This window comes from Apodemus sylvaticus, chromosome 3 (genome assembly GCF_947179515.1).
Source record: "Apodemus sylvaticus chromosome 3, mApoSyl1.1, whole genome shotgun sequence".
NCBI classification, from domain to species: Eukaryota; Metazoa; Chordata; class Mammalia; order Rodentia; family Muridae; genus Apodemus; species Apodemus sylvaticus.
This window is the reverse complement of record NC_067474.1, coordinates 142151031-142171726: the sequence shown is the minus strand read 5'-3', so window position 1 is coordinate 142171726 and position 20696 is coordinate 142151031. Positions and strand designations below refer to the sequence as shown.

Sequence of the window (20696 nt, the reverse complement as noted above, 5' to 3'; positions counted from 1 at the left end):
AGGATAGAACAAGGGACAGTTAGAGACAGGGTACTTCTGTGATGCTCAGGGCCCAGTCAAAGTCCCTTCTCCAGGACAGGCTGGCCTGAAAGAAGTTTGCTCACCAGCCAGGCTCCCCTAGCTCTAACTCAAGGTTAGGCCAGTCCCCTTCTCTAAGGGGAGCCCCTCACACTTAGCCCTCCATGCTTGCATTAGCCCTCAGGTACTGTAGGATCTGATGCCTCTTACAGAGCCATCAGTGATGACTCTTACAGTCTCTCCTTGAGTCTCTTCCCCTCCTTGCCCACTCTGAAATACATCTCCATGGTCACCATGGATAACTCAAGGACTGTCAAGAGTAGGCCACACCCCTTCCCATGATTCACTCTGTGGACTCTCAAGTTCTCTCCTATTTTTCCTGACTTAAAGTTTGACCCACATTCCTTCCATACAGCTCTATTGATCGTCCTTCCTAGGGGTGGCTGTGACATCATCGCCATGGTCCTCTCAGGAGGAGCTGCTCTTTCTGAGCCCGTCCTCTGAGCGAGACAGGGTCACTGAGCCTGTCACCTCAGTCCACCTGCTTGCTGCAGGCCTTAACTGCCATCTCATAGATGGGTAGCAGTGGCCCAGATGTGTGGTCTTAAGGCACGAAACTGGGATTCAAGCCCAGATCAGTATGAGTTCAGGTCTGTCCAAGAGCAGTTAGGTTCTGAGATCACGTGAGCACAGTCCAGCCTTAAGATGTATGCAGGAGACCCCTGTGTGCTGGTGGACTCTGTGTACAGCTCACTTCTCCATTAGAGCTAGGAGGCTCATAAGGTCACGGGGCTTGCTGGATAGAGGGCTCTTCTCCTTCAAAGTGGGATTTGCACCAAAACAGGGATGTAAAGGGGTCAGCAGCCTGTGTAGCCAGGGAGGTTTGAGAGAGGGTAGCCTTCCCCTTCCTGGTGGCTCCCTTGAGAGATGCAGGCTCCTTGTCAGCTTATAGGTAGCCACATGTCCAAGAAAAAAAAGAGGGATTACTTGGCAGCCCAGGGAACCTGCTCCTGGCCTGAGCTCCAACTTCTCGGCCCACTTAGAGGTAAAACTCTGATAATGTTTTTTAGCCCCTGAAGAAAATTGACATGTGATAAAACAACTTATATATGAATATGTTGTGTGTATCCTATGCAGCTGTTATATATGAGTATGCTGTGTGTATCCTATGTAGTTATTATGTATAAATATGTCACATGTATCCTATGCAGTTTATATGTGAATATGCTCTGTGTATCTTACATAGTTGTTATATGTGAATATGCCATGTGTGTCCTATGTAGTTGTTATATATGAATATGCTGTGTGTATCCTATGTAGTTGCCATTACCATTTGAGGATACATGTTGTGTTTTAACAAATGTTTGCACTTTTGTGGCCCTTTCTGAACATTGGGCTAGGGATGTAGTCAGTGGTAGAGTGGTTGCCTAGCATGTGCGATATTCTGGGTTTCATCTCTAGTATCATCGACCCCTAACACAAACAAAAAGAAAAAAGAAATACACTGTTGTCACTCCAGAACACATTGCTGTCTCCTCTCCCCATTCCCAGACTGCGTACATGCCTCTGAGATGGGACTCTAACGCTTAGCAATGAAGTCTGTTGGTGGCTATGTGCCAGCCCCTCAGCGGTGAGACAGAGGCCCCAAGGATGAGCTGTGAAGTAACTGGGACACTGAACACGAGGCTCTCCCTCATGGCTGCCTGCTGCCTGCCTCTGCAGGGATACTGTTACCGTTCAGTAGGGAGCTCATGGCGGAGTGAGTTGAAGACACCTATTGGGTGCTGAGAATGGAGGGAGGTTGACCGTGTCTACAACTAGTTGCAGGCCTCACCTACAGGAGCACTATGGTGCCTTCAGGCAACGAAAGGCATCCTGGGCTCCAACTGGTCCTCCCTCAACCACCTGGAGAAAGCTCACTCTTCGAGGGCACCCAGGTGGTCGTCTGCCTAACTTCTGGTGCTGGCCCCATTCTTACCCCATCAGATCTTTCTGGGTATCTATGTTATCACAGAGAGGGCTCCCCAGCATCCCCTCCATTTTCTTATATTTGATTATCTATCAGGGCCAAGGCTGATGCTAAGCACTGTCCACGAAGCTTCTAGGGTATCTAGAGGGGTTCACACGTAGTGTGTCCTGGATTTATCCCACTGTTGAGTATACAAGCTTTAGAGGGCTTTGGGCCTTGTCTAATCCATAGCCTCTTCCTGTGGTCAGTGGTAGGCTTGAGTGGGAAGGAGTGGGGGTACAGCCCAATCCAGCCCACACTGGGGTAGAGATCCAGACAACGTTTGTTCCCACCCAGACCCCCACCACAGCCATGACCCCAGATTCTCACTCTTGTATTCCAAGTGGAAGCCAGCAGCAGACACACTAATGTCAGAGTAGAAGTGGAGATAGAGCTGGTTGGAGGTGCTGTTCAGGAGGGCGGGCACTGTTGTTCCTGGGAGAGAGAAGCAAGGATCATTCAGGCATCGCTTCCGGATACCAATTCCTACCTAGCTGCTCTGTTTCTACAGCCTCTTGATATTCTGCTCCCAGGACCTCCCAGTGTCCACAGTCAAACTTACTAAATGACAAATGCCAGGCAGGCAACGGGCCAGGGTAGGGAAGCCACGGATGAGCAGTGCCGTGCACCTATGCTGCAGGACGGGATGCTCCTCAGTGGGGGACTGGGAGACTGGTCCCTACCCAGCCATCTTCAAAATGACTCCAACATGGACAGTTGTGTGGTCAGCCCACAGGGCAGGCGGTTTATCTGGGTGTGCAGGAATCATTTTTCTATGTTAACATCTGGAGTCTGAGCCTAGCAGATTCAGGTAACCTCCCAAGCCACTGGACCAAAGCACACACTGTGCTCTGGTACATGCTTGGCTTTGGGTGGGTGGGGGAGGGGGCGAAGGGGGAAGGATCCACTTTGGGGAAAAAGGTTGCTCCTTAAAAAAATGTGACAATGGTGATTCTGTTTTTCGATATATGCTCCTGAAGATGGGCAACATATGTGATGCTGGACCTGGTGGCTCAACTGGATTCCAGAGAGAAGGGGTATGATAGCAGGGCACCCCAGCCAGCCATGGGAAATTGGACATGTGGGGCTGGTGTGGCAGTGACCTGACATGGGAACTTAGAGAGCTGGGTGGAGAGATTTAGGTGCTCTGAAGTCAGAGAGTGTCCATGAGATAAGAACCAGCCGGCCACGCCCGCCGGTGCCTGGCAGCCCAGCCTGCCAGTGCCTTCCGGCAACAGAGTGGATGGCTTTGTTACTATTTCATGCTTTGAGACCTTGCTTGGGAATACCCATCCCAGCATTAGTCACAGTGGGTTCATAATGAATGTGGCACAGACTTCTACTGAGTGGTGGGTTGGGTCTAGGAAGACATGGCCTGTTCACACGGTACAGTGCTGATTCAAGCTGACACTGCGTGACACGCGGGAAGCCTGACAGAAAGCCACATTGTGTCAGACTTCATTTGTATGAATTTTGTGGTCTAGGGAAGTCCACGGGAATGGAAAGATCAATGGCTGCCAGAGTCTGGGGGTGGGGCAAGCAGAGTGGGCAGAGCAAGTGGAGTGGGTGGGGCAAGCGGGGTGGGCGCGGCAAGTGGTGTGTGTGTGTGTGTGTGTGTGTGTGTGTGTGTGTGGAGATTGAATGCAGTAGGCACTTGATTCCTTTTCAGGACAATAGAAATATCAAAAATTTACTCTGGGATTAGTTAGGATTGATGTTTGCAGATCAACACATACAATTATGTGGTCTACCCAGCAGGGCAGACAGTTTATCTGGACATGCATGAATTTTTTTTCTATCTTAACATCATGGATTTCTGGGGCTAGCAGAGTCAGATAATTTCTCGGGCCATTGAGCAAAATCATACACCACACTCTGGCTCATGCCTGCCATTGGATGGGCAGTGGGGAATACCAAGTCCCATTTAGTGGTGATGATGGTGGTAATGGTGATAGTTGTGATGATGATGATGATGGTGATGATGATGATGATGGTGGTGGTGGTGGCGGTGGTGATGATGGTGATGATCATGGAGGTGTCTATCAAAACCCTCCATATGGAAGCCCTGGATGTCCCATCTTACCCGAGAAACTCCCCAGCATGGTTACAGTGTTATCCGCTCCGTCAAACACTTCTAGAGAGTCCCAGTTCTGCTCTGTGACAAAGCTGATGACTTGAATCTGGACAGACAGAAGGCCGGAGTTGTCGGGTCACACAGCTCAAGTGCCTCTCTCCCTTCTCTTCCCATGGGTTGGTTATTTATTTATTTATTTATTTATTTATTTATTTATTTATTTATTTATTTTGGAGACAGGGTCTCACGTAGCTCAGCTAATCCTGAATCACTATGTAGCTGAGGATGGCTGAACTTTTGATCCCCCTGCCTCTGCTTTCCTGGGGGTGCTGATTATGGGTATGCACAAGCACACCTGGTTTATGTGGTGCTGGGGATTGAACCCAGGGCTTTGTGTACGCCATGAAAGAACTCCACTGTCTGAGCCGCCGCCTCACATTTGGAATATTCCTTGGGTCACCTTTACACACTGGGTGTGTCCAGCTGGGGTCCTGGTGGCTTCAATGGCCTGGCAGGCTCTGGCTCCTCTCCCAGGCCTCCCTGTGTTGCTCTTGCCCTGGCATATGTTGTGTGCCCAGTTTGTGCCCGGTTGTTCTCTCTGGCCTCACTGCACTTGATGATCTGCTCTGTCCCCGTTTGCCAGCGATGCCCCTTTTCTCTCCTTAATGATCTTAGGCACACACCTCAAACCATTTGACTATCTCCTAAGAACCTTCCAAATTCACATTGCAGTAGTAGGGCCACTTTCTTCCCTGGGCCCTCCTAGCTGGCTGGACCTAATTCCTCCCTCCCATCCTCCCTCCCCCAGAGATGCTGTGATCACATCTCTCTCTCTCTCTCTCCTTGATGTGCTGCCAATGACATAGGGACAAGGACAGAGCTCCTTCTACCTCAGTCTGGCTCACAGTCCAACAGCAGCCACTTAACTGAGATGCCTCCTTGCTCCTACCTGGATGCCAGCGCCTTCGGGGACCATGATCTTCCACACGCAGTTGAGGCTGTTCAGATATGGCTCTGGGAAGCCAGGGGACAGGATGGTACCTCTGCGCTCAGTGAGGTTGCCACCACATGGCACTGGGAAGAGACATGGGCTGCTGAGAGGCTTTGCAGTGGCTCTGTGAGAGTCTTTCCATGCATCTCCCTCAGGGCCTCGGGCTCCTCTTGGGTTAGCCTCTCCTGTAGCTTCCAATTCCACTTCCCTCAGGCTCTCTGGGCTCTGCTGGGCCACCTCCAAGTGCTAGCCTCTTCCTTGTCCTCTGCGCCCAGCCCACTCTCTCAGGGTCTCCAGGATGCTCTAATTCATCTCCTGCTGGGTTCTCCTCTAGCCCTCAGTACCCCTCCACCACACTCACAACCTGGAGGGTCCCCAGCCTTGCTGGCCTCCTTCTCATGATGGCTTGTCCCTGTGGGACCTCTTGCTCTCAGCCTTCTCGATGACTCGGGCTCCAACAATGGTTGTCCAGTGAGCTGTACCTGTTCCTCTCTTCACGGCTATCCCTCTCCAGCTCCTTCCCCTTTCTGTGTTCGCACTGCCCCTCAGGTCCAGGGAGTTATTTGGCCTGCATGTGACTTTCTCCCTGGGTGCTGAGAAGGGCTGCTGCGGGCCTTGAGGACGTCTCTGATGGTTGGCTGCGTCCCTCGGAGAAAAGTCTACCCCCAGTCCTTTCCCCCCTCCGTTTCTCCTTCCCCTCTCTGTCTTGCCCTTACCCACTTACCCACACAGGTTGGTGCAGAGACATTCCACTGGGCCAGTGCCCCGGGTACAGGGAGGCACTCGATCTCTGGGGACCCCTGCAGGGCATAGCCCGAGTTGCATTCGAAGCGGATGATGGCCCCCACCGAGAAGTCACTGCCAAGCCTCTTGCCATAGCGAGGTTCTGGCACAGAACTGCACTGCGTGGCGCTGGTTCGGGGTACCGCTGTGGGGAAGAGCGTCACTCAGGGACCAGGCCCCATCCCTGTAGAAACTGACCCAGGGATGCATGCAGGACAGGCTGGACGGGGCCCTGGGAGCTCACGACATTTTAAGGCTGGCATGGACACTTTCTAGGGCAGGGACCATTTTGAGGCACACTGTTGGACTCAGTGTTGGGCGCAGTTTTAGGGAATCATGGTGGCTAGAGAGAGCCCATGGCCCAGACTTTAATCTCAGGGCTGTTCTTTGCTTTCCTAGTGATCCTTCTTCCTTACCAGGGCCTCGTGTTCCCTAAAAGCAACCTCCTCCTGCCCCCTCAGTCTCTGAGGCATCATCCTGCTCATTGGCTTCTTAAGCCCATGCCTAGGGTCTGCAGCTGACTTGAACATAATGGTGTCCTGTAAGCATCATGGCGTTTCTTGTGGTGGAATTGCCACTGCACGGGGATATATGTGGCTTCCTGGGCAGTGTAGAACAAACAGGGAGGGCTGTGCTGTGCTTGGAGGCCAGTGGCCTTAACAATGTGGCTGTTGCTGGGCAAGGGTAGACTGGATTTGGCAGGTCAAAGCAAGGATGTCCCCAGCTACTGCTGGGTGTTAGTGACCTGGAATGAACACTGATTGCCTGCCGGGTTGTGGACTCATTTGAACAGGCTAGCCAGCCGTTAGTACTACCCTCATTCCATACACAGCAATTGGTGGTTCTAAGGATTTGAATGGCTGGTGTCCACCTCCCTGATCAAAGCCTGTTTGTCCCACCCCTTTTCTATACACTGCAGACTAAACCAAGTTCCTTGAAGTAAGAGGACTGGTCTGAGGTCTCAGCATCATCAGACATGCACTAGACACTGTGTGGGTGGAGTGGGGAGGGGAGACAGGGAGGGTGGAAAGGAATTAATTTCCCAATTTAACATAGAATTTAGCCCAGAATCTGGGCTACACTGATGTACACAATTGAAAGAAACTGTAGCACACATTGGCCCCACCCACCCAACCCTCTCAGGAAGGTGCAGATAGCAGATGAAAGGACACAAAGTTACTAAGATGACTTTTGACCCTCCACGGTCAGCATCCTACATACCTTGGTAGACAAAGTGGAACCCCCTGGCTGATACTTGACCTTTGGCGCTGAACTTAATAAGAACTTGATTGGAGGTAGCCAAGGGCAGTGACTCTCCTGCCAAGAGGAGGGAAGAGAGAGGAAGACAGTGAGCGTGGCTGTAACACTCCACAGATAGAATCGGGACCGAGAGGGAGGGGCCGCTGTAGCCAACACAGCGACTCCTTCCATATTCCAGGACTCACTGCAACCCAAGCTGCAGCCTGCACCTTACAGGGAAGCTCACGGAATGGGGGGGGGGTGCTGGGGTGTGGCTCAGTCAGTAGAGGCTTGCCCAGACTGCACAGGCCTCTGGGTTAGATCCCCAGCACTGCATAAGATGGGTAGAGTGGTGTACACACCTCTAATCCCAGCATTTGGGAGGCAGAGGCAGAAGGGCCATAGCTAAAGGTCAACCTCCACCCTCAGTTACGCGGCATGCCTGAGGCCATCCTGGGCTACGGGAGATCCTGTCCTCCTCTCCAGAGCGCTGAGATGGTTTTACATCCATATTCTCCCTCCATCTGTGGTCCCTGTGAGGGCAGCATGGCCTGACTCAGCACCCTCACTTACTAAACAAGATGAAGAGCTTTGGAGAATCACATGACCTGCCCAGAAAGAAGGAAGCTGCTAGAAATGTGTTGATTTACAGGGGCAGGAGAGAGTGGTGGTTACCATGCTGCCTGGAAGTTTACTTGGGAAAGTAAAAACTAGACAGATTAAAGATAAATACGCAAGAATAAGTCCCTGGTAGACAGGAGGGAAGGAAGGAGATAAGATCACCTGAAAACTCTGGCCTTTCCCAGACACCCCTTGATGTGATAGGGGCGTATGAAGGGGACAGCTCAGTGGAGGCTGGGATTGTCATGGGCACCCCAGGGTGTGTTATCCTCCAAGCACATAGTACAGAAGATAGGGAAAGTCTGAGGGGTACAGGGCTCTGGGGAGCAGCAGAGGACAAGAGCTTAGGTCTGCTAGTGTGGTACAGGTGGAAGGGGGAGGGGCGGGACAGTGCCAGCTGGATCCACAGCCAGAATACAGCCCGGCTCACTCCTCTCTTCCTGCAGAAGCTCAGGTACAGTGCAGCAACGGGCAGGGACAGGAGCCCTCTGCATTCTGCCTCTCCGTGACCTTAGGGACCCCCGACTCCATCTTCCAAAAGGAAGTGAGATTTATAGAGGTTCAGGCTATGTCCACCAGGGGAGTTCAGATCAGCAGGGAATTATTGAGAAGACTCCCTGATACCTCTAGAGAGCCTCTTGCCGCCCACCAGCCACAGGGATCAGGGAGAGCCTTTTGCTCAGCAAGCTTAGATTTACATGTGGCCCAGAGTCATTTACCCTAGCTAAGAGTCATTGCTCTGGATAACTTCTGGCTGCTGAGGCAGAAGGAACCCTGGGAAGACACTCTCCCTGCTTTATTGTCCTTCCTAGCTCTGCCTCTCTAGGGAGATGAGCAGAGAGAACCCTTTCTCTTGTCCTCCTAACATTTCCTGGGGTTATCAAGGACCCCAGGGATGGCTGTCAGAACCCAGATGACTTCAGTCCTAACCACACACACAAAGTCCTTTCCACTCCTGGGAAAGCACAGAAATCACCGGCCACAAGAAAACTTCTAAGGAAGAGGCCACTGCGAGAAGTCAAAGCCAATCTTTCATGTGAATTACAGTGGAGAACAGAGGGAAGGTTTGCAGTCACGATTGCACAAGGTTAAGTGGAGCATGTCACCTCCAATGCCCAAGGAAGGTATGGGAGAGGGAGGCACTGAGGTCACGAAGGCTACTCAGGAAGGGAGAAGACACCTGCTCTAACACGTGAGTTGGGGCACCCTGAGATGTAGCTCGTGGATTGTGCAGATGTCAAGAAATGATGTGTCCGTGAAATTAAGGTTTTCTTTCAGACAGAATCTATTGGAAACATACACAAAGAGATCAAAGCACGAGAGAAATGAAGAGTCCCAGGCACGGAGGATGGTGGGAAGACCCAACAAGCAGATACGGGGGAATCCCAGAGAGAGAAGGAAGAAAACCCCAAGGAAAAGAGCTTAGGAAGAAAGATAGCTTGCTGAGTCGGGACTCGCAGCAGCTAGCTGAGCACCAGATACGTTGAGGAAGAAGAGCGTAGGTTGGAGGGCTGTTTAATTTTCTAAATAAGAAAGCATCAGAGTCCCAAAAGCCTTGGCGATGCACAAGGCCGAGGGCTCGGCTTGGATCCCGGTTTGTCTGTAATAGGAAATGCTGGGATAGGACAGAGCACTCTGTGCAGGTTTTTTCCAAGACCTCTAATTTGAATTGCAAACAAATTGGTGTTCCCGTGCCATGCCAGAGGGAGGCAATTTGGGTGACAGGTGTGGTGTGTGTGTGTGTGTGTGTGTGTGTGTGTACACGTGTGAGCTCTCTGTGGATTTGAGCCTCAGTGAAGGAAAGAACTGAAAGGGAGAAGCCAGGAGCTAGCAAGGACAAACTGCTAGGGAAAGGCTCGCCAACTCCAGGTGACTACCTTCAGTGAGGTAAGGACCAAGGCCAATGTTAAGACATCCTTGGGTGAGAAATTTATGACTCAAAAATAATTACTAAGATCACTAGCATAAAAGCCCAAAGATAAAATATTAGCATTGAAATTCAAACAATCTACCTGGATAGACCAGGACGCAGAGAAGGAAATAAAAGGAAAACCCCTGAGGAGCAGGGAATAGAACATGGAAGCAAATGTATTGGCGAATGATGGGGTTTCTCTCCCGGCAGCCAAGGATTAGTCTAGCTTCCTGGAGCTGGAATTACAGATGGTTGTGAGCTAATACGTAGGTGCTGGGAATCGAACCTAGGTCCTTGTCAAGAGCAACAAGAGTTCCAAACCACTGAGCCATCCTGTTAGCCCCAGAAGAGACATATTTAACTCTTGAGCAAAAAACAGTATCAAGTATTAAAGTAGTATATCTCAAATAGTAATTATCAAAATGCAGGGCACAAAGCCCAAATGAATACACCGCTGTAAGCATGTGCAAACCGAGTTCACTACTATCAACAAATGCATTCTTGCACAGGGAAAAGCACCAACGTTGCTCTCCGCTCAAGATGTCAGGACGAGAAAAGCACAGTGCTTTGAAGAAGCCACAGAAGAGAGACTTTATGAAATAAAAGCAGTGGCTAATTAAGCAGTAACAAACTCTGCAGAATCACTGATCAATTTGGAGCAATAAGAATTCCCCAAAGCAACAGAGCCTCACAAACCTCTGGCACAGCTAAGCAGGGAAGGGGACCATGAACATGGCACTCTAGAGGCAGGGACCATAAGCGCTGGAGCGAGGGACATTAAAAAAAAAATCCTCACATATTATATAATGACATTGCTAAGTGAAGAGAAATTCTGAAATGAGTTTTACCAAAAGATAAAATATTAGCATTGAAATTCAAACAATCTACCTGGATAGATCAGGAACCACGGAAGGAAAAAAATCAATGCAAACCCACCGAGAGGCAGGAAATAAAACACGGAGGCAAATGTAGTTGCAAATGCTGGAGCTTCTTGACCAGCAGCCAAGAACTAGTCTGTGATATCAGCACTACTGAGGATGGTCCAATGGTTTATAAGAGGAATGCACTCTGAATGTCAGTCTTAGAATTGACTAGCAGAGACCAGCTAGAAAACACGAAGGGAGGGAAAGAGCCTGTTTCTAATAAGAGAGCAATAAAGACTGCTAAAAACCTCCCTGAGACAGCTGGGGATAAAGTTGGGAACAACAGACACAAATCATTACCACTTACCGAAAGCGACAGCTTCCCCTGCAGTTGCCAACAGGTAAATAGAGAGGCAGGTCATAGTCTCAGATGGGGACAAGTGTTAGTGTAAAGACGTATGCCCTCTCCAACATAATCTATACATTCTGTGAAATTCTAGAGATAATTACTATGCATTTTTTTGTTTGTTTTGCATCAGTGTCTCCTGTAGCCCAGGCTGACCTTGAACCTGCTATGAAGCTGACACTGACCTTGAACTTCTGACTCTGTGCTTCCACCTCCCAAGTGTTGGGATCTCAGACCTGCACCACTGCACTGGGTTTGTTTGGTGTTAGGCATCAAACATGCCTGCCTGCCTTTATATAACACGCTAGGCTAGCCTTCTACCAGCTGAGCTATAGTGCCAGCCCTGTGCATTTTTTTAAAACTGACAAAATACTTCTAGATAATATTGGGAGATAAAAAACAAGCAAGAACGATCAGTTTAAAAAGTTATGAGAGTGGCATGCCTGGGAGTCAGGAGGATGAGAAGCTTGAGGGCAGCTTGGGCTAAGTAGAAAGACCTGTAGGAAAACAAACACACTAACAAACAAACAAACAAAGCAAAGCAAAACAAAAACAAAAACAATAACAAAAAAAAAACCAACAAAAAAGTCAAACAAAAAATTACCACACCTTTTAAATGACCAAACCTTTTAAATGGCCACAGCTTTTAAATGACCACACCTTTTAAAGTTATGACAGATGGATAGGTGGCTTTGTAGTAGCTCTGAGTTTGATTCCCAGCATCTACATGGCAACTCACAACCACATCTAATTCCAGTAATAGGGGATCTGACGCCCTCTTCTGGAACTGTATACATGTGATGTACTTCTGTATATGCAGTTAAAACTCCCCTACACATAAAATAAAAATAAATCTTTAAACAAGTTATTAAAGTGCCAGGAACCTTTATAGTTTTATAATAACCAAAACCTGCACAGGGAGAAATATATACTTGGAAGAAATGTATAGGAAAAGAGCCAAATACCCATAATAATTAGAATATGTAAATCTGGCATTTTGAAAATCATATGAGGACGGTTGATTAATTGGCATGAGTCTCAGTAGCAAATAAAGAGTCAAAATAAAATCCAGAGGCGTTGCAGCAAAGAGATGGAACTAAAGAGAAGAAGTAAACAGAGAGATCTTTATCTGCCCTGTATACAAGCAAAGGCATAAATGAGGAAAGATCTATTTGCTCTTTCAAGGAGCGTTTTAATTTTCTGATATCAAAACATACCCTGAAGAAAATTACGTGGGAAATGGCAAAGTGGAGGGGAGACTTTTCATAGTGTATAGGATTCCTACGCTATAGACTGTATTTTGCCCATAGCCATGTGGGGCTCTACTTCATGAATAAGAAGATGAGGGCTAATAGAAAAATCGACCCAAATTTGCAATAAGGATACATGGGCCAATAAACACATTATAAAAAAAGGTCACCATTTCACTCACCATTTAAAAAAAAGCAAATTAGAGAATGATATACTATTTACACATTTCAAATTGATAACTTTTTAAAAATTACCTCATTTTTTGGAGAGCAAAGCTGCAAGATATTTGTGCCAGGGTTATTTGACAATCTATACAAAAAAACCTCCATGACCTCACTGTATTCTTTTTTAAAAAGATGTATTTATTTTAGGTACATGAACACACTGTAGCTGTCTTCAGACACTCCAGAAGAGGTGTCAGGTCCCATCACAGATGGTTGAGAGCCACCATGAGGTTGCTAGGGATCGATTTCAGGACCTCTGGAAGGGCAGCCAGTGCTCCTAACCGCTGAGCCAGCTCTCCAGCCCCACTCATTGTATTCTTTAACTCATCTGCTCTTAGAAATGCCCGGGATGCAGGCACGGATGCATATAAAGATGTGTGTGATTCAGGGAGCTAGTGTTCATAATGCAGAAGCAGATAAATGCACAGCACTGGGGAATTTATTCTATAAATCTTAAATAAGTATAGGAGAAACTACCAAGAAGCATTAAAAATCCCATTATAAAGGAGCTGCATAATGCTGGAGGAAAGTTCATGGTGAGTAATTACAATGAAATACATATACTGTTTTATCCAATAAAAGATGTGAAGGTCTGTCTGAGTAGATCTGAAGAGCAGAGGGACACATTATATCTTGGCAATCTGACAACTTCTGAGTGTTGTTTATTTAAGACTCTTCCCTTATGGGGATTTTCCTTTGGCCCCAAATTTTCTTCAATGAAAACACAATATGCTGACAGTGAAAAGAAAAGATGGGGTCTGGGTATGAGTCTGTGTATACACACACACACACACACACACACACACACACAGACACAGACACACACACACAGACACACACACACAGACACACAGACACACACATACAGACACAAAGAGACACACACACACACACACACACACACACACACACACACACACCAGAGGAGGTATGGGTCCTCTTTTATGTGTGGCCCTTCTGATGTGGAGACATTATCGCAGATTAGAAACCAGCACATTTTGCCACGGTGCTTATAGGGCTTCATTTTCAGCTGGGGTGGCCCATGCTCCCCTTAACCACCACCTCCACCCCACCCCATCCCACCCCAATCCCTCGCTGGCCCTGGGTACCTGTGTGAGAGCCCGAAAGGGAGCTGAGAAGCCGGGAGTGCTGGCTGTAGCCATCATGGACCTCCACTATGTCGTTGAGGGCTGTATGGAAGAAGGCAAACTGGCCGAACACCACTGTGGAGGAGACACAGCATGGTGATCTCAGTGCAGAGGACTGGCCGGCTGCGGGCGGGCGGGCGGGCCGGGGCGTGGGGAGGAGATGGAGGTCTGCTGGCTTTAGGCCAGGAGCAGGGCAGTTAGAGGGAGTTCCTGGTGCAGGGACCAACCGTTAGCATGCCTTTCTGATGCAACATCAGCACATGACAACGCTGGGCACAGGGACACAGACAGCTGGGGAGTCCCTGGCTGGTCTCCACAGGTATCAAGACAACATTCACACCTGCACCCAAGGCCGGGCTAGTGGAGTCGGCCTGACCAATCTTACTCTTCTCTGTGTAGCCACTGCAGGGCTTGAAAGGGTTTCTGGTAACATCCTCCATTCTCCCCCCCCCCTATACCCACACCCCCTCTCCCGACCTTAAAAACCTGTGAACACTGTGGCTTTATTTTATTTCAAATTCCCAGTCAACCAGATAAGCCCCTGGATACCAGCTCTTGGGCAGTAAGAGGCATGAGAGTGGGGAACAGCCGCCAGCCGTCATATAGACACTCTACTCATCAAAAGAGGATGTGTCACTCATCCAGGACCCATTGGGTGCTAGGGTCCACACTAGTTATGTGTATTGTCTTCTTTGATTGTTGCTTTCCCAGAAATGATTAGTATTTTGTAGATCAAGAAGCAGAGGCTCAGAAGTTAAGAGTTCCTCAGACCATTCTGTTAATTTGAGAAGAGACCCCACACCCTCACCATGAACTCAGGTCTCCAGCTGAGAACAGCAGGCGTTTCCTCAGTCCTTTTCTCCCTGCCAGTGAGTGCTGAGGAGCGGGGCTCACCAGGGACGCAGCTCCTACCCACCTGACTGCACCTGTCTCCCAGCTGGTCCGGTGTACTGCCACCAGGAGCCAGGAAGGTCCCATCCCTGCCTTGGCTTAGAATCTTCATCCCATGGGAAGCAGAATATATGTGTGTGTTTGTATGGTATATGTATGTGTTTTGCGTGCATGTATGTTGTATATATTTACTTTAGGTCATGTGTGCATATCCGATGTATGTCTCGTATATATTGTGGGCTGGGGCAGAGGAAGGGACTCAGGCCATGGAGGAAAATGGTTGATATGAAACAGTCAGCAGTGTGGATGCTGCAGTCACTGGAGTAATCTTAGTTCTTGAATATGGTCCGAGGGGGAGAGAAAGAACATGGGACATTTTCATACCCTGAAGATGGGTATGACACTGGGTGACCAGGGTCTGTCGTCCCACCCAGGTAAGCGGCACACAGAGTTCCTGCTTTTGTAGTGTGTGAGATTTAGTGTCTCTTCCCACCCAAGCCCACATGTAGGACGTAAACAAAAATCTCAGAGAACTTTATTTAACTCCGAGGGTAATGGGGCAGCATGGTAGGGTGAGGTAGGCTACTTCTGAGAAGGGAACCACAGAAAGGTCTCTGGCAGCATGAAGTCAGAGCCAAGCTGGGGACAAGCTGTTCCTACCTGGAGGGGAAAATCTGCCTCTCTTCCTCGGACTCAGGGCTTGGCCTCACTGACCAAGAGGAGCTCCCTGGAGTATGGCGCCCTTAGCCGCCAGTGCCCATGGACCTCATGGATAGCTTTTAGCTGTGTGATGCCAGCCGGGCCAAGGTGGGCCACTGGCAAAGGACTGAGCTCTGCATCCTGAGAGTAACTGAAGCCTAGCACTGCACGCTGGCCATCTATCAAGGGTTCCTGTTTTTCTGGACAACATTTCATGACTTTCCTCAGTGGAATCTTGTAGGCCTAAAGCTCTTGTCTCAGTGGGTGTGTGGGTGGGGTGGGGGTGGGGCAGCGTGTGCACACATAGCTAAGGGTGCAGGCTCCAGGGCAGAGCTATGGGAGAGGACAAGACCGGGAGTTGCAGAGACAGGAATGTGTCTCCCGCCTGGGTGACGCCAGGCCTCAGGGAAGCAGATGGCCCTGCTGGGTGGCACTAAATGCTTGCTGAATGACTCAAGCGTCTGGGCCCTGTTCTTTGCCCTTTCCATCCTATGTTTGAGAAGTAGCATGGTTTGTTCTAGATGGTCAAGATGACAATCCTTATTTCTTCAGCCTGGGTGTCTCGGGATCGGGAAGTTTCTCTGACTTCTTAGGGCAGGTCCTTGCCTATGGGTCCCTTCCTCCTCCTCCTTACCATTGCTGGATTCTCCTTAGCTGGGCGACCGGAATGATGTGGTTTCCATTCCGCCTCCCTTACCAGTACCTTCAAAGCCGCCTCCATCCAGCCCCTCCCCTCTTTCCTCCTGCTCCCCCCAACCACTCACAGCTGTTCCCCCCTCTCCGCAGGCTGGATCTGCAGCCTTTCTAGTCCTGCCAATCTGTGCTGTGCTGAGGAGACTTGGGGAACCTGGCCTTTAATAGCCATTTCCAGTTCATGCTCACCCCCATGTCTGTGAATGCCCCTCTTTCTCGTCTGGCCGGGAAACCTCCTCCTGGTGCATCCCAGGACACTGTGTTGCCCTACCTGAGAGGCTGTTCTGCCAGGTCCCACAATGGGCTTGCCAGTTGTGGAGAAATCAGAACAGGGGAGGAATCAGAAAACAGGAAAGCAAGCCGAGGAAACTCTACCATAGTCCTTAGGCACGGTGACAAAATACAAGCAGGTCTGTCCACTGGTGTAGTTCTGGGGGTAGTTTGGGGACAGGACCACTCCATCTGAACCCACATACTGTCCACCACAGGGAGCTGAAAAAGAAGCCAGAGAGGGGCCTGGTGACTCGGTGGCCTCTTATCAGCTGCTGGTCTTCTTTTAGTCCAGCCTGAGCCTCTTGCCCTGTCCTGCCCAGGGACAGCCACCTGTCCTTAGCCTGAAATCTACCCAAGGACACACACCAGCCTTTGTCCTGGAGGTATTAACACCGGCTTGAGCCCTTCCTTGTAGGCACGTGCTTGGGGCTTACAAGGCGAGGCTTCCGTGCTTACATGTAGGACTTAGACATGGTCTTTGGCTCCATGGCTGATGCATGCAGCCACTGGTGTTTACTGAGCTTCTTTGCCCACACTTTCCCTCCTGGGAACCACACAGCCAAGCTGTCCCCAGTCTCAGTGCCAGCTTCCACGACTGGCCTTGGTGCTGGTCTCTCCCATGTACCCAGGCAGAGTCTTCATTATCTTTCAGTTTGGGTGGCCCCCATGCTCTTGGGAGTTCTTACACACAGGTGACAACACAGATCACCTCTTGGCCTTACTTTACACAGACATCACTCAGGATTTCTTCAGCCTCAAGGGTAAACCCAAGGTCACCTTTATCCTCCTTCCCTGGTATGCAACTCCTGGATGGCAGGCTATAAGCCTCAGTGGAGTGACCATCTGAACGGGAATAGCACACTCAAGAGAGACGGCCATCCAGAGGGATGGAGACACTGGGCGAATGACAAAGCCATCCCCACTTTGTTGCAAACTCATTTGTCAGACCCTGTTTGCTTCACAGAAGTATCCCTGAAGCGATGTCCTCCTTCCCCTCCCTCGCCACAGACACTTCTGACCACCATCTATCACCAAGCATCCCTTGGCCCTTGAAGCCCTGGCTGTTCTCACCTGTGCAGACTGGCCTGGGATTGTTCCACATCGGCTTCCCGTCAGGCCCCAGGATGCAGCTCAGGGTGGCGGTGCCCTCGACCTCGTAGCCCCCGTGGCAGTAGTAGGTGATGGAAGAGCCAAGCTTCAGGTCGGAGCCCACTCGAGTGCCGTTCTTGATGGAACCGGGGTCAAAACATGACTCCCTCGGGTTTTCTGATAAAACCAGACAGATGGACAGACAGAGAGAGTGAGAGGGGGTGGGGAGAATTCATTAGTGACCTACGAGCAGGACAGAGGGTCTCAAGATGCCCAGTCCATTTCCCTTCATGTCTAGAAATGCCTCTACATTTTATTAGAGATCTGAAGTTGAGGAAGGTCTTCAGGATCAAAGCTCTCTCCCCTGGTCCTTCTTGCTGTGGCCCACAGAGAAGGAAATGAGTTCTCTGCCCTGGGTATCCTTTTTTAATCTCCTTGCTGGCTTCCCCAAGAGGAGCAAGTATTGCTCTGTCTGTGGTGAGCCTATGCCCGTGCCTGAATCCTGGGGGAAGGCAGAGAACACTACAGGAGGTCAGTGCTCAGGCCCAGCCCCTGGCTCTTCACACCCCAGCTGCCGTAGACTAGGTTGGCTTGACTTCCTGTCTCCAGCTACATATCTGGCAATAGCAATTTGAAACCATCTTTCTCCTCTTCCTCTTTTCTTCCACTCTGCTGGGCTGCGGGTAGAGCTGACTACTGTTCTTCAAGGCTCACAAAAAGAGCACTAAACCCAGAACCAGGGAGGAAGTGGAGAGCGTCACCCCCACCTCTGGGTGGGTGCCCCAAACCCCTGTAATGTCCAATTTATTGAAGTAATAGTGTCTTCTGTCTGGCCACAAACTCTGCCCAGACAGGCAACTGTGGAATACTCAACTCATTTACTCTTCCTGACACCTCTCTGCATCATACTTAATGTTTCCTAAGGGCTCAGAGTACCAGCTGGAGTCCAGGGAGCTGAAGGAGACCTAGCACTAGAGTATTTCTTCCCATAGGAACCCAAGATGTCCTGGAAGGCAGCCCTTTCTCCGCCTGTCATCAGGACTGTCAGCTAGGCAGTGGCAGCACACTGCTAAGGCCAAATGACACCGGGACCCTGTCACTGGCCCTTGGGTTTTGGTTAGAATGTCGATGCAGGGCAAGAATGCTGTTAGACTCTTAATATACGAGCTGCCTCAGCACAAGGGCTCTGATGTGGAATGAGCTAAGAAGGGAAGAGCTGGAAGAGAAGATATCAGAGTTCAGAGACAAATGGCTCGGGAGGAATTTTGCTGAGGGCAGTCCCTGTCACCTGGGTACCTTTTAGAATACACATGCATACAGTGGCCCATTGCCCGAGGCTGTTACTTAGCTGCCAATCAGCCTGCCGAGTGCTGGGGCAGGACCCCAAGGGTCTATAATCCTGTCATGTCCATCAGTTCTTACATCTGAGCTAAGGTTTCTGCTCCTCACGGCATCCCCACAGAGCTGAGCATGCAGCAGTCCTGGGTGCACTTCTGGGACTCGCTGGGCCCAGAGAACCTTCACTCGCCTTGGCAAAGGGCTCCTCCTCGGCTTCCTAGTGTGCCCCATGGGACATCACCCTGACCCCTGTATCAAATCTGGCCTTTCCTTATGCCTGAGGCTCTGGCTAGACTAGAAATGGCCACTGGATGAATCAGATTCAGATCTCAGAGATGTGATGACCTGTCCCCATAAATTCATAATGACTCAAATCATATTTGAAACTAAGGCACTGAAGCCAAGCTCACACAGAGCCTGGATCAGCTGTGGTACCTGCTTTCCACTCCCCTTCCAAGCTCAATGATGGAACCTAGGTTTGACTGACAGTTCCCAGGGACCAGGTAAGACCTACACATCCCAGGCTCTTAGGAGCCAGGTCTGGCCTAGGAGATGGAAGAAATGCAAGCAAGACCTTTTGCCTCCCTCAGAGGAGACAAAATCCCTGCAGGTCTACACAGCCCTGCAGGTGTAGCCCCATCCTTCCTTCTGTGATGTCAGTGCCTGTTGTTTCTTTGATGACTTTCTCCAGACACACAGGACCACATCTGGATAGGTCTCTCTCACTTTTTATATTGAATGACCCATTGACTCCAATCTATGCACTACATATAATCCCGGTGTGGGATTGTTCTCTGGAGCATGGCTGGTATACTAAGAAATATATCTATCCTTAAAGGAAACTGACCCTTTATTCAGTGACTTTATTCAGAAGTCACTAATTGCTGAGTCCCCACCTGGGGTGGGGGCTCATGAACCCCTTTCTACACCATGCAAGAATGATGATGACTGGTTCTTTCCAATGTTACCCTGTCTGGGTGGGTTTCTTGAACTTGGCTTTCTCTCCAGCAGACATGGTTCTCTTTCATGATGATAAGTTGTATTCTATTCTCCTGCTAGGCAGGGCTAGGATGTTTATTTCCAGTGACTTTCAAACTCCCAGAGGATAGGGACAATTACTCAGTCTTCTTGTAGCCCCAGCCACTACCTCAGAACTTAGCACCAGGGCTGGCTGCGAGTAGTACAGAGCATGGGTCTGATGTACAATTACAACCTTGTCTGGCTGAACAATGAGGGGTGTGGCCAACCAACAAGCTCCAGGAGCCAGTGTGTATTCACATCTGCTCATATTTCAGAAGAGAATGGGTTTCCATCCTGAGTGCTATTACACTAATAACAGTGATGACAACCCACACATGGGAATGTCACTTTGTCAGCCTCAAAGCCCCTCCGAATCTGTCATCACGCGTCTGTCCTCAGCAGGCAGAGCCAGGTACAATCATACTCCAGGAGCCACATAAAGGATGTGGTGATCAGAGAGACAGAATGGGTTCTCCAAGCCATTTAGCTAGTGAGAGATGGGATGGAGATCAGAAATAGACCTGCAGCTAGCCCAAGCTCGGCTGTAAATAATAAAACAGGATGACCAACCCATCACCATCACGGTCGTAAGTAAAACCCAAGCTGCCCAAAAAGCAACACAGAAACTGTTTCTTTCTGGTCTTCATAGATGAGCTCCATTTCTGCTCTTCCTAAAGGCAAAAGCCTGGAACAATAGTCAAAACGTTCAACCAACCAGGGGAGTGGTTAAAAAAGCAGGATGACAAAGTGCTTGCCCTGCAAACATGGGACTCAAGTTAATCCCTGGAATCTGGGTGTGGCATTGTGTGCCTGCAATCCCAGCACGATGCTAAGACAGGTAGGCTCCCTGGCCAGCCAGCCTCACCTACATGGTGAGATACAGACCAAGAAGAGACTCTCTCAAAGGATGTAGAAAGCACTCTTGAGAATGAAATGTGAAGGTGATTTCTGGTCTCCTCATGCACACACACACACAGACACACACACACACACACACACACACACACACACACACATACACACAGACATACACATACACAGACCCAGGCATATACATATACAGGCATACACATACATATACAGGCACACATATAGACATACAGAGGCACACACAAATATACACACACAGACACACACAGACACCAGCACACACAT

General features: G+C 49.6%; 1 protein-coding gene across 1 annotated transcript in view; it reads right to left on the bottom strand.

Annotated features, from left to right (window-relative positions):
* The window catches only part of Csmd2 (CUB and Sushi multiple domains 2), a 563664-nt gene that overhangs the window by 84022 nt on the left and 458946 nt on the right, over positions 1 to 20696 (bottom strand). Inside the window, exons 30-37 of the mRNA XM_052177421.1 lie at positions 17166 to 17360; positions 16197 to 16313; positions 13500 to 13613; positions 7096 to 7191; positions 5816 to 6019; positions 5050 to 5174; positions 4110 to 4206; positions 2357 to 2461 (exon numbers count right to left, since the gene is read on the bottom strand). Of these exons, the coding sequence (XP_052033381.1) occupies positions 2357 to 2461; positions 4110 to 4206; positions 5050 to 5174; positions 5816 to 6019; positions 7096 to 7191; positions 13500 to 13613; positions 16197 to 16313; positions 17166 to 17360 (1053 nt within the window). The remainder of the gene's footprint in view (positions 1 to 2356; positions 2462 to 4109; positions 4207 to 5049; positions 5175 to 5815; positions 6020 to 7095; positions 7192 to 13499; positions 13614 to 16196; positions 16314 to 17165; positions 17361 to 20696) is intronic.